This window comes from Plecotus auritus, assembly GCF_963455305.1.
Source record: "Plecotus auritus genome assembly, chromosome: 13".
NCBI lineage: Eukaryota > Metazoa > Chordata > Mammalia > Chiroptera > Vespertilionidae > Plecotus > Plecotus auritus.
Window position 1 is genome coordinate 29,828,352 of NC_137779.1, and position 13,101 is coordinate 29,841,452.

Sequence of the window (13,101 nt, forward strand, 5' to 3'; positions counted from 1 at the left end):
CTCCTGTGGGCCCCCCCCAACCCCCCGCCTCTCCAAGGCTTCCCGTCCTACACGCCCTCCTCAGGGACCCCGGCCAGCTGAGACCCGAGGCCCTTCCGCCCAGCTCGGCCTGCCCGGGCCTTGCATAGCATCAGGAGGGACGCAGGCCCAGCAGCACCCGGCTGGCAGGTCAAGGACCGGGGCCCCCACGTGACGCACGCGGAGACAGAACTCACGAAGGCGGGCCAGGGGCAGTCACGTCGCAGTGAGAAACGTTTATTGAGAATGGCTCATTACAGACAAAATAGATTTATGTATAAAATCTCCGCAATGCAAAAGGTCCCTTTGTCGCCACGTGGCTGGAGTGGACAGAGCCACCTGTCCACGTGGCGCTGGGGGCTGTGCTGGACCCCAGCTGCGGACAGGGGGTCGGTCTGTAGGCAGACGGGCCTCTTCTCGGCCCATCTTCATGATTTCTCATTGCAAATGGCACATGGTTCGCATCCCCCCCGCCACCCCCACCTTCCCTGGGAAGACGGCGCCTCGGGGGGCAGGCAGCTCGCCCGTCACCCTCCCAGACAGGTGACCCCTGCCTTGTGCTCCCGAGAAGCCATCCTCCACGCCCAGGGACCGAGCACTTCTAAGTGTCACATATTGGACGGAGGCGCTGTGCCCACTTTCACCGAGGCTGCTCGCCCGCCAGCACACGCCGGCCTTCCTCCCTCCCTCCCCCCCTCCCCCGCCCCGCCCTGAGAGCTGCACTGCCCGTTTCCCACGATGCCTCTGTCCTCGCCAGTTTCCCCAGACCCTCCTGAGACGCCCACCCCACGCGGCACCACCGTGGTGTCCTGGGCATGGAGCCAGGTGCCCCGGGCCCCGGAGCGCTAAGGCAACAGAGACCGTCCGAAGACCACACTAGCCGTATCCCCGGGCGGCACCTCCCTGTCGGCCAAGGCCTCGGCTGGTGCTGAGGAGCACGCTGGTGCTGGTGCGTCTGCCAGCCCTTAGAGCAGGGCCCAGGGGGGAGGGGCAGCGGGCGGGTGGGGCCGATGCCGTCCAGGGCGGGGAGCAGCCTTGGGCGCCGGAGACAAAGACGCAGGGGTGCGGAGCGGGGCTGTAGGCACCCCTGCCCCTCGCCAGAGGCAGCCCCTGGGGGTGGGTGTGCCCCCAGCCCCTGTGGGCAGGACCCACTTCCCTTATTTCTTCGGTGCAGACGTGGTTCAAACCCGGCTCACCCGTCAGTGTCCCAGCAAACTCTTCCAGACGGAGCGGGTTCTGCCTGCAGGCGAGGGCCCTGCATCGGCCCAGTGGGGCCTCCGCTCGCCGGGAGGGCCCTGAACGGGCGCGTCTGCCCGGGAAGAGGTGTCCATGCTCCAAGTACCTGCAGTCTCACTATTAGCATCCCAAGGGTGAGTCTCACCCCGGAAATGAAAACGTAAATCTCAAAGACCCGCCCCCTCCCCCAAAGAAAGAAAGAAAGAAAAGGCCACAGTTCTAGCCCGTGCCCACCGCGCTGTGTGACCTGGGCGGGCACCGCTCCTCACCCAGGCAGGAGACCCAGTATTCTGTGCCAAAGGTCGTGGCGTGAACACCAGAGTAGGGGGAGGCCGCGGCCTGTCCTGGCGCCCAGCACACAGCCTTGGGGTCAAGACTTGGGGCTCCCCGTTCTCAGAGGACGGCCCGCTGTTGGGAGCAGGCCAGCGGCAGACGCTGAGCACACTCAGCACTGGGCCACGAGAGCCGGGCCTGCCACACCCACAGAGCCTGGGCACCTGCAGGGCTGGGGGCGCAGAGTCCTTTCTGCCCGAGGCCCAGCCCTCCAGGTGCCACCAGCCATGGGGACTGGCGCTCCGCAGCCCCCCCAGGGAGAAGGGGAGAGCAGCTCCCAGCGAGGGGGGTCAGCTAGTCTCCACACACACATGCCGTCCTGACAAGCAACCCCTCTCCCGGGGCTGGGTCCCCAGGTCTGAGGGGAGACGGGCCCAGGCTGCTCCCCCAGCCGGGGTTGGCTTGCAGGCAGCAAGGGCACCCTCAGAGCTGGGTGCCCCGGGGCAGTCCGAGTCAGGCTGGGGTCCTGGGGGGCTCTGCTTAGCTCTGGGGGTGTCTCCAGCACCCGGCGGGTGTGTGGGGTGAGTGGCATGACGGCACTCACCACTGGTGGATGAATCAGGTGTGCTGTGACCTCCCAGAATTCCCTGGGGCTTTGTCACACGGGCTGCGGCCCCAGCAGCCAGGGCCGGGGAGGCGGCCTGAGTGGGCCTGGCAGGGCCGGGTGGGGTCTGCGGGCCTGGGCGCCCCGCCCCGCCGTCAGCTGTCCACGTAGACAAAGAGGATGTCCTCGTCCGTGCCGTAGCTGGTCCTGGCCTCCTCGAAGTTGCTGACACTGGTGCTGCACATCCCTGCTGGGAGGGAAGGCGGGCGGTCAGTGGGCGGGGGGGGGGGGTCACCGGCACCTGGGGAACGGGGCGGGCTGCTGTGCCTCCCCCCACCCCGTCACTCCTTGCACACAAGTCTCCCACCCGGAAGCCCCCCTTGCTGCTGTGGCCTAGGGAGCTGCCCCTGACCCCGCCCCAGGTCAGCAGATACGTGAGGCCCAGAGAGGAAAGCCACGGGCACATTTTGGTTTTTCTGTGAGCCAGGCGGCCCTTCCTGCCCAGCGCAGTGGGGAGCCGGGACGGGTGCTCCGAAGGGGCTGGGCAGACTCTGCCGAGTGTGCTGACGTCCTGTCGGGGCTGTGGGGGCGGGGAAGGGGGACGGCCAGGCCTGCGGGATGGCCCAGAGGACAGGGCCCAGGAGGAGCAGGGGTGGGGAGAGGCGGGGCGGGAGGCCTGGGCCCCCCAGGTCGGACGGGAGGAGTGGCGGGTCCAGGCGCATGGGCCATGAACGCAGGTGCCCCGCCCGCTGCCCAGCCCCACACTCACGGTCGGCGTAGGCCGGGTTGTTGTAAAAGATGGAGCCCGTGGTCCGGCTGTAGCCGCGCAGCACGATGAAGTGGCCCTGGTAGCCGGGGGAGCGGCAGAAGCAGCGGTGGCCGCGGGGGGCGAAGCAGCAGTACTGGGCGGGGCTGGAGCAGAGCTCGCAGCGCAGCACCCCCGAGTTCACCAGCACGATGGCCACGTGGCCCTGGGCCAGGTGCGCCTGGATGTCCTGCACGCTCACCGTGCTGCGGGCGGGAGGGTCGGCGGTCACCGGGTCGGCCCCCTCTCCAGGAGCCCCTGCGTGGACCCGTGTCACCCGGCCTGGGGACAGGCTCCTCTCCCTCCCCGAGCTGCCCGCTTTGTTCCTGGGGCCCAGACTCGGTCCAAGGCCAAGGGCAGGACCCGCGGAGGGGGCTCTGCGTGTGCCCAAGAACAAGCCGGCCCCATCGGGCCTTCACGGGGTGGGGTCAGGCCCAGACGGGTGCCCCGCAAGGGCTGGTGGAGCAGCGCCCGGGACCCTCCTGGACGGAGTGCGTCATTTGCGCCCAGCGCCTCCATTGGCCCTTTCCCCTAACTCGTGGGGTTCATGTGGGGACTGTCGGCCTCACGGAAGCCCCCCCTCGGAGCCAAGCACGGCGTTGCCAGGTCTAACCCCACCCCTTCTCTGAGGGGCTGTTTCTCTTGCCCCCAGGCTCCTGGGGGGGGCAGTGCCGTCCAGGAAGGGCCGGTCCGCAGCACTCCCAGGCCCGGGCCAGCAGAGCCAGCTCCCCGTGCGGTGCCCCAGAGGGCCCGTCCCAATGGGAACCAGGAGGGGAGGGGCTGGACGTGGGTCCCCTGGGCCGGGCCCTCCCCAGCCCACGGCCACGTCCCGTGGCAGTTTGGTTGCTGCCTCCGCCCGGGAAGCCCGTCATTTTCCCATTTGGTGTTTGCAACCAACACCTGCCGAGCCCCAGGGCCGGTACCGGAGTGGGGTTCTAGCCTCGGGAAAGGCGGGCGGCAGGGACGGCTGCGTGTGAGGGTCCGGGCCCACCACAGCCCGGCCACGGCACCTGGGGACTGGATGGCTCACCCCGTGTTCCCGTCCTGCCTCCTCACCCGAGGAGCGCGGACAGCACACCTCCCCACGCGGGACGGCACCTCCGGGGCCACCAGGGACGCACGTGCTGCCTTTCCCCGCAGCATGTGCTCCGGGGCCTGAGGTGGTGGAGACCTGCCCCGCTTTCCAAATCGCCTCGAGTGTGGCCACGTCACGTTCATCATGGACACAGAAACGGAGAGGCCAGGAGGGCGGGGAAGACCGTCTGGGAGAGGGACCTGAGCCACAGACCCGAGCGCAGAGCCCGCAGCGAGCCGGGGCATCGGCGCTCCCATCTGGGCAAGTGCCTCCAGGGTCTGCCTCACCCCTGCCCCGCACAGATGAGAAGGGGGGCTGGGTAAGGTCACAGAGGTGTGGGGGAAGCCGGGAGCCAGGCCTCCCTCCTCGCTGGGCTGTCCCCCCAGCAGCCTCTGGGCTGTCAGCCCTGCCCTCGGGGTACGGTGGTCTGTCCATGCCACTGTCCTGGGAGTCGCCCAAAGGTCTGTCTAGCGCAGCCGTGGGCAAACTACGGCCCACAGGCCGGATCCGGCCCGTTCGGCTGTTCTATCCGGCCTGCGGAGCCGAAAGAGCGGAGGGTTCTCTTGCTCTCCCCTCCGCTCCTTTACTTTGAATTTATATTAGTTCACACAAACACTCCATCCATGCTTTTGTTCCGGCCCTCCGGTCCAGTTTAAGAACCCATTGTGGCCCTCGAGTCAAAAAGTTTGCCCACCCCTGGTCTAGCGTCTGCCTTGCTCACCTGCACTGCAGCCCCTGCTCAGGGCCCCAGGCAGAGGTTTGTGTACAGCAGATCATGTAGCCGCCCCCCCCCCCCCGCCCCCCTCTTCTTCTTAAGGAGGAAAACACCAACACTCGGGGGATAAGTCAGTGCCCACAGCCACGCGGGCAGGACACCCCAGTCTGCCGGACTCCCCACGCCCTAGCCTTTCTCACCCCATCCTGAGGCCTCCCCCAGGCAAGTCTACGGGTGACAGGTGCACGAGCGGGGGGAGGCTCACCATTTCTCCACCAGCACCTTGCAGGCCTGGGCCTGTGCGAACAGCTGGTTGACCCGCGTCTCCTCGGTGTCGAAGTGCTTCCTGTAGAAGGACTGCAGAGAGAGGGACAGCTGAGGGCGCCCCGGCTCCTCAGCCCCTCTGGACAGAGGGCACAGGCGATGTGGGCAGGGAGTTTCTGCCCCAGCGGGCAGGCGTGCGGAGGACCACACAGGCGTGGAGACGATGCTCAGGAGACGAGTGGGCAGCGGGCTGAGCGGCTCCCGGAGGGTGGACAGTCAGCCCTGGTGCACGTGGGCAGGAGTCTGGGCAAAAGAGCAAGAGTGACCACCCAGCCCCGCTCCGCTCCGCCAGGGGAGGCCCAGGGGACGCCCTTGGCTTTGCAGGGATTTTAAGGGGCCAGAGTCCCTCTGGAGGAGGCAAAGGGGACCCCGTTCTTGGGCCCCTGGCTCTGCCTTGCAGCCATGGCGACCGAACCAGATGCGAGAGCCTCTGCCTGGCCCGGGAGGTTCAGGGAGAATAAGGTTGACCGGCCTGGCCACCTGCAGCAACGCTCCGGCCGAAGAGGCCACCGGCGGCTCTGCCCTGCCAAGTGTCAGCCTGGCTGACCCGCCTCGCAGGGAGGGAACACACCAGTGTACTGGCCGGCCCCGGTCGGCATTCTTTTTCAAAAGAAAAAAGGTATTTTGTTTTTTCTTCCAGAATGCCCACTACCCGGTTGGAGCCGGCTGCTCCGTGAGAAGGAAGACCATGGCAGATGGTGGCCGGGCGAGGTGAGTGCGCCGAGGCCCTGGGCCTGCCTTGTGCTGAGGGCAGTGGGGAAGGAGGCGAAGGCGGCCCGAGATGCTCATGCTGGCGAAGGCAAGTGGGGTGCCGGGAGGAACCCAGCTTGCTGCTCAGACCCTTGGCGTAGGAGGCACCTCAAGGTCACCTGCACTGACGGGCTCCAGGGCCTGCCCACAGCACATCTGCTCCCTGGTCTCTGCCCACCTGGGTGTCCAGGCCTTGACTGCCCGCTCTTCCAACTCCTGAACCTGCGGAAGGGCTGGTGGCGGCCACTCACCTGGTTCTTTTTATTTTTAAAAATTTTTTTTTATTGATTTCAGAGAGGAAAGGAGAGGGAGGGCTAGAGAGATCCATGATGAGACAGAATCACTGATGGGCGGCCTCCTGCACGCCCCCCACTGGGGATCGAGCTCGCCATCCGGGCCTGTGCCTGTGCCCTGACCGGGAATTGAACCTCGACTTCCTGGTTCATAGGCCGACGCTCAACCACTGACCCAGGCAGGCCAGGCTGCTGCTGCTTTTTGTAAAATATATTTTATTGATTTCAGGGGGAGGGGGAGGGGGAGGGAGGAGCATCATGATGAGAGTCACTGGTGGACTCACCTGGTTTTTGTAGCCCTTGTCCACGCCCAGGGTCTGGGTGCAGAAGCGGTGGCGCACGCCGAAGTGCCGCATCAGGTAGGCCAGGTCAATGGTCCAGATGCTGCGGGTCAGCCGCAGCTCCCGCAGGGCTCCCTCGAACTCGCCGTCGTCCAGCTGGCCCAGGTACCTGTGGGCAGACGGGCCCTGAGGTCGGCTCGCCCTCGCGCTCCCCTGCGGCCCGTCAGCCTGGCAGAGCTCCCACTCCCAGAAGGCTCCGTCCTTTGTCATGAGGCCTCGTGTCCTGCCCGCACACGGCCTGGGCACCACCTGAAGCTGCCTGGACGCCGCGCTGACCCTGGAGTCGAGGGCCTGGATCCTGCTTCCCGCATCGCTTGTGGGCTGTGTGACTCTGGGCGAGTCCCCACCCTCTCTGGCCTCACTAGCTCATCTCTGTGATGAGGTGCGTGGACCACATCAGCGGTTTTCTGAGTGTGGGCCAGAGAATTCTTTTGTTGGACGCTCTCCTGCCTGGACTTCCCGGATGGAGAATGGGTGAGGGAGAAGCAGCGCCTGAAACCCCTCCTCCAAGGTGACGGCTAGGGTCCTGCCAGGCTCCGATGGTCCCAGGCCCAGTGAGGTCACACAGGCTCCCAGGAGCCGGGGGCTGGGAAGGGGGAAGGCCCTGTGTCCCAGTCATGGGGTCACTCTGTGGGCCGGGCCTGGGCCCCGAGGACTCCCCTCGCCACCCCGCGCCCCAGGCATTCCCAGAGAGGAGCCCTGGAAGGCCGGGTCCACCCTCGTTTGCTTTTGCAGATGGCGCTGAGCCCCGGTGGAAGCTGGGCCTCCCACAGGCCCCAACCACGGGTGGCCACGTGGACGCCGCATCCCACCCAGGCCGCCCCGTGTGGGGCGGATGGGGAGGCCTCGGCCCGCCACTCACCGCAGCACCATCCTGGAGCAGGCCAGGCCGCAGTCCCAGTGGTAGAGCTGCTGGATGATGGGCACGGGCAGCTGCACAAAGTCCCCTGCGTGGAGACACGGGGCGGTCACAGATCCCGGCACGGCGCCGCCACTGCCGCCCGGGACCCACGGCCATCGGCTCCTGCCCATGTCCCGCGGGAGCGACTCGGGCCAGCCCGCAGCCTTCCCGGCTCCGGACCCTCTCTCCTTACCACAGCAGTGTCTCCCCAAAACAAAACCAGCCACGGCAGGTCAGCCCCACACAACATCCCCCGGCGCGTGGTCCCCACGTCCCTTAGGACAGGGCCTCCGTGTGCTGCCCTAGCAGCCTCTCCTCCTCACCCCCACGTGTCCTCACGGGCCTCCCCCCCACCCCCCACCAGCAGCACCTTCCCCGGCCAGGCGATGCCTTGTGCCCCAGGCCTTTGCACGCCTCCCCCTTGGCCTGCACGCCGAGGACTCTCCCGGCCTCCAGGTGACTGCGCGATCTCCTGCCTTTGCTTTTTTTTCCCCAATCCTCACCCGAGGTTATGTTTGTTTTTCATTTGAGAGAAAAAAACAACAACATTGATCGGTTGCCTCCTGTATGTGGGACCGAACCTACGACCTAGGTATGTGCCCTGACCGGGAATCGAACCCGCACCCTGTTGGTGTATGGGACGAAGCTCAAGTGAGCCACCCAGCCAGGGCTGTGTCACTTCTTCATGACATTACCTGTCTGTCTGCCCCCGACTATGTGCACTCACAGCCCTACAGGCCTCCCTCTGAGCCCTCTTTTTGGGGGGGAGCCCAGAAAAGTCAGCGACAGGGCCAGCGCATGGGAGACGCTTAGCCACATTCATGTCCGAATTCACGAGGCCCCTGGAGGTTTGTCTGCCTTCAAAGCCCCCAGGACCACCACGGTGTGAAGACCGTGTTTGAGAGAAGGGGGGTGTCACGTAGGATGTGTGCATGGGGCATGCTACGCTGGGCGTCCCCTCAGGAGGCCCTGGCCAGGCAGTGGGGCAGGGCCGGAAGGGAGTACAAGCCCCAGCGTGGCCACCGGCTGCCTGTGGGCTGAGCAGCTGACTTCCTCCGGCTGGACTGAGTCTGGCCATCTCCAAAGTGGGGGGCTTTGGTCTGATTCAGTCCTTCAATCAACAAGCATTTCTTCACAAGGGCCTAGTGCAAGCATGTCAAACTCGCGGCCCGCGTGCCTCGTTTATTTGGCCCGTGTTAGCCTTCCAGTTTGACATGCTTGGCCGAGTGAGTGCCTGGCGTGTTTACCGGAGATACAGCAAGGGCAGGTCCCTGTCCCGGCAGGCAGCAAACCCAGCAAGCCCCAGGGGAAAGGGGGGCTAGAGAAAACGGTGAGGGCACGCCCTGGGAGCCGAGAGTCAAACAGGGGTCCTCAAACTTTTTAAAGAGGGGCCAGTTCACTGTCCCTCAGAGAGTTGGAGGGCCGGACTATAGTTTAAAAAAAAAACTATGAACAAATTCCTATGCGCACTGCGGGCCTGGGACACGTCGGCTGCTAAGCAGGACAGGCAGCGGCCCCCGGCGGGCCGGATCAATGTCCTCGGCGGGCCGCGTGTGGCCCGCGGGCCGTAGTTTGAGGACCCCTGCAAGGAGCACAAGGCAGTCCTGGCCGGTGGCTCAGTGGTTAGCATCGGCTTGCAGACCGGAGGGTCCCGGGTGTGATTCGAGGTCAAGGGCACTTTACCTCAGCCCCAGTAGGGGTGCGTGCAGGAGGCAACCAAATCCATGTTTCTTTCTCTCCCTTCCACTCTATCTAGAAAGCAATGGAAAACATATCCTTGGGTGAAGATTTAAAAAAAAAAAAAAAAGCAGCAGCAGCACAAGTCGGAGAGGGAACAGCACGTGCGGAGGCCCTGGGGGGGGGGGGGGGGGCGAGCTGGCGCCAGCCTCCGGAGCCCTCCCTGCTGGGGTTCCATGGATCTGGACAAAGTTCACAGTCTAAAGAACGAGGTGCCTCCCTCAGCAGCCAGCGCCACTCCGTGCTGACTCACGGCACCTGTTCAGCACGGGAAACCCAGCCCGCACCCTTCCTCACCTCAGGCGTCTCTGGGGTCTCTCTTGAACTCAAGACCAGCGGGTGCAGCGCCCCCGGAGCCTGGCTCCCATGCGTGCACCCACCAGGAGGGCCCCTCGTGAGCCCTGGAGTCCGCCCTGCCCTTCTGCCCTGCCGGTCCCTTGCCTGGAGGGGTCCCAGGCGCCTGCTCTAGATCCTCCCCAGCACAGATACCATCACTTGTGGGGCCTTCCCTGAGTCCAGGCGGGCCACGCCCTCTCCTTTATCTGCGCGCCCACCAGGCCCCAGTTCCCCCTGTGCCTCGGGGGGGGGGGGGGCCTTGCAGGCGCTGGTATGTGCCCATGGCTGTTGTGCATTCCCAGGAGGCAGGGACCGTGACTGCCCCTTGGCTGCACTGTCCTGGTCTCTCTCCCTCACGCCTCCCCTCCAAGGGTGCACGGCAGCAGGGAAGGCAGCATGGCCCGGGCCGACGCAGGCCACCTGCTGGCTGAGGCGCCTGACCTCGCTGGGCCTGATCCTCCGGGGTGGCACGGGCCAGCAGAGGCGCCAGCCTGCCAAGTGCTGAGCGCTCGGGGCAAGAACGTGCGGGAAGCCCTTTAGGTGCCGCCTGAACCCTGCCCTCCATGCAGCGGGACGGGCCCTGATGCAGCAGTCCAGGCGGGCCGTGCCTTCGTTCTCTCCTTCCCCGAACCAGCACCTCTGGCCCTGCCTTCACGGCCTTCGCACATTCGCCTCCTGCTGCTGCCATGGCTTCCGTCTGAGGGCTTAGTCCTGCGGTCGGTCCCCTGCCCTAAATTCCAGCCCCAGCACCTCCCCCATCCCTGTACACAGAAGCCGGAGGGAGCCCCTCCATAGCTCCCCATTGCTCTTAAAACCAAGTTCTCGCCCCTTACCGTAGCCCGCAGGGCCCTGGCCAACCTGAGCCCCACCAGCCTCACCTTGGCCCTTTCCCTTCACTCATCCCGTTCCTGTTACCCTGGAAACCCACCCGGCTTCACTCCGCCCCGGGGCCTTTGCACATGGAGCTCTGTCTGTCTGGAACTCTCTTTCCCTTGCTGTTCTCAAGACTGGCCCTTCCTGTCCTTCAGGTCCCAGTCTCCTCCTCTGAGAGGCTTTTTCTGACTATGCTCTTGGGGGAAGGAAGCCCTCCTCCACAGCACTTAGCAAAAAGTAACAAAATAACAACAACAACAATAAAGTTACTGTCTCCACTAGACTGTCCGCTTCCTGAGGGCAGAGAATTTGCTAATCTTGTTCACTGTTATTCCCAGTGCCTGGTGTCTGATGCCTAGTAACTCAGTAAACACTTGTTGGAAGAAATGAACTTATTAGGCAGCCATTGTGAGCTAGGCTCTAGGGACACTATAGGGACTAAGAGTCTGAGGATTCATATCCTATAAAATAAAAGGCTAATATGCAAATTGTCCCCTCGACTGGGAGTTCGACTGGGAGTTCAACCAGGGGGCAGAGCTGGCTGGCCAACCCCCGTGGCCCCTCCCCTCGACTGGCCCCTGGTCCCCTCTCACTCCCCACATCGGGGCAGGCCAGCTGGACCCCACCCACGATTCGTGCACCAGGCCTCTAGTTCTAAAACACTTCCCCACCGGGGCTGAGTGGAGGGAGTTCTATGCAGGGTGTTGTCCCCTCAGGGTGGCGTGCCTCCCTAGTCAGAACCCCTCCCTGTGACCTTAAACTGCCTTTTTGTTTTTCTTTCCACACGCTGTTTACTTCCCAGACTTTGCTCTTGAATATCCCTTAGTCTGGAATGCTGTCTCCCGTCTCTAAATGTCCACAGCTCCGGTCCTTTTCCTCTCTGAGCCCCTCGGTACGGAGTCTTTGAGGTGGTATCCCCACTGGACAGATGGACGATCTCTCACCGGCAGGTGGGGCCAAGGTGGCACTTACCCGCTCCTAGCCCTCAGCCCAGAGCGGGCACTCAGACCCGCCTGGTGAGTGAAAGGTGTTTTCCCCCAAAGGCCTTAACCCTTGAGATGCCCCGAACCTACCTGCCACTGCAATGCCCACAACCCCCCGCCCAGGCTGCCGGGCTGTGCAATGCCCACACCCCCACACCCCACGCCCAGGCTGCCGGGCTGCAGCCCTGTGCATGGCTCCCCCCTTGCTCGGTGGGCTGGGCGCTGGCACCGGCTGGCGGGGCCACCTTTGCTTGGGCTTGGAGTCTGTCCGCGCTCAGAACGGCTGCCCTGGACGCTGCTGCCCCTTCTCTTCTTGCCCTGGTCCTTGGGGCCCCTTGATCCCGAGGCCCCGCAGGGCTACACGTCCCCACGTGGCTGATCCCAGTCTTGGCACCAGCAGGTCCGCCCACAGGGACCCAGAGGGACTCCTGTGGGGGATGATAAGGGTAGGCGAGACCTTCCGAGCCCAAAGCCGCTGCTAGCTGTCGATGCTGGAGCAGAGGGCCTGTCCCACCGGAGAGCTAGGGTCTGCCTAGAAGGCCCTGCTGGCTTCAGTGGGCAGCTGTCACCCAGGAAGGAAAGCAGCTCCCTGGCCCTGAACACTGAGCGCCTTGGTCAGCTCTTCTGTAAAAGTGAAAATAACAAGGGTACCTGCATCCCCGGTGGCCGGGAGGATTAACAAGGCATTGAATGTACACCACTCAGCACAGCGCCCGCTCAGGGGGGGCTCCCCCTCAAGGTGAGCCATTCCTCCCCTGCCGCTCGGGACAGGCCAGGGCCTGGTCCAAGATCACAGAGCTGGAGGAGCAGGATGCAAACCCCAGGACAGCATCAGACCCGACTCCGTGCTGACACCACGCCCTGGGGGGACACCAAGGTCCCACGGATGCCCCAGTGTCCGGGTCCCCACGTGCTCTTGACCTTCCCACGAGCTGGCACCTCCCTTCAGCTTTCTGTACGGGCCCTGAGCACAGTCGCCACTTCTCCCCTTCCCTCCTCGGAGAGGCACACTGAGAATCAGGGCGCGGAATGACCGCTTGGTGTCCGCACCCGAGGAACTCAGGCCACCCTGGGGCAGAAGCAAGCAGACGGTGCAGAGCTGTGCACACAAAACGCTGCGTCTGGGAGGCCCGAGGGAGGGCCTGCATGGCTCCGCGCTCTCAGCAGTTCCTGGTGCTCCTAGGCCTTGGGTCCCGCAGGGGTCAGGACCTCCCAAGGCGGCTCCAGCCGGGCTTTGCGCTTTGGGGGAAGGGGGCGCCCCTGCCTCACAACCCGGGGGGACCCTCCCACCAGGATCGCCATCGGAGCTGCGGGCGGCCCCAGCCCTGCGAGGATCAGGAAAAGCCCGTGACCGCGGCTAGGCGGCGGGGGCCGAGGCAGCCGTGCACACCTGGCCAGGTTTTGCTCCAAGCTCTATCGCTCCTCGGGAGGCGACGGTCGGCCCAAGGTCGCGCGGCCAGACCCTGCCCCGCGCAAGGACGGGGTTCCCCGCGTTCCCCGGAGGGTGAGGGCTGGGCCCTCAGAGAGGCACTAACCGGGCTCCAGCGACGGCCCCGCTGCCTCCGCCTCCGTTCTCATGACCCGGGCGGCGCGGGGCGCCCATGACCCCGGCCTGGCGCCAGCTACAGCTTCGGCTTTGGCTGGGGCGGGAGCGGGGCCGGTGTGTGTCGGGTTCCTCCGCCGCAGCCGCCGCCAACGCGGAGGGGAGAAGGGGAGGTGGCGGCTGCACCGCCCCCAGCCCCGCCCCGGCCCCTTCCAGGCCTCGGACCCGGGGACTCCGCCCCTTCCCTACGCCCCGCCCCAACCCCGGGCCCCCCTTTCCCTTCTCCGGACTCCC

General features: G+C 65.3%; 1 protein-coding gene across 2 annotated transcripts; it reads right to left on the reverse strand.

Annotated features, from left to right (window-relative positions):
* Positions 1-229: 229 nt before the first annotated feature.
* Positions 230-13,037, reverse strand: GUCD1 (guanylyl cyclase domain containing 1). Of its 2 annotated transcripts, none has more exons than XM_080650805.1 (6): positions 12,800-13,022; positions 7,297-7,381; positions 6,378-6,543; positions 4,992-5,083; positions 2,901-3,142; positions 230-2,378 (listed from the first exon to the last, which is right to left on the reverse strand). In XM_080650805.1, the coding sequence occupies exons 1-6, from the start codon at positions 12,840-12,842 to the stop codon at positions 2,287-2,289; spliced, it is 720 nt and encodes a 239-aa protein (XP_080506931.1). In that variant the 5' UTR covers positions 12,843-13,022; the 3' UTR covers positions 230-2,286. The 2 variants fall into 2 exon arrangements, with proteins under 2 accessions (XP_080506931.1, XP_080506932.1); XM_080650806.1 differs by having other exon boundaries at positions 247-2,381; positions 12,800-13,037.
* Positions 13,038-13,101: the final 64 nt, after the last annotated feature.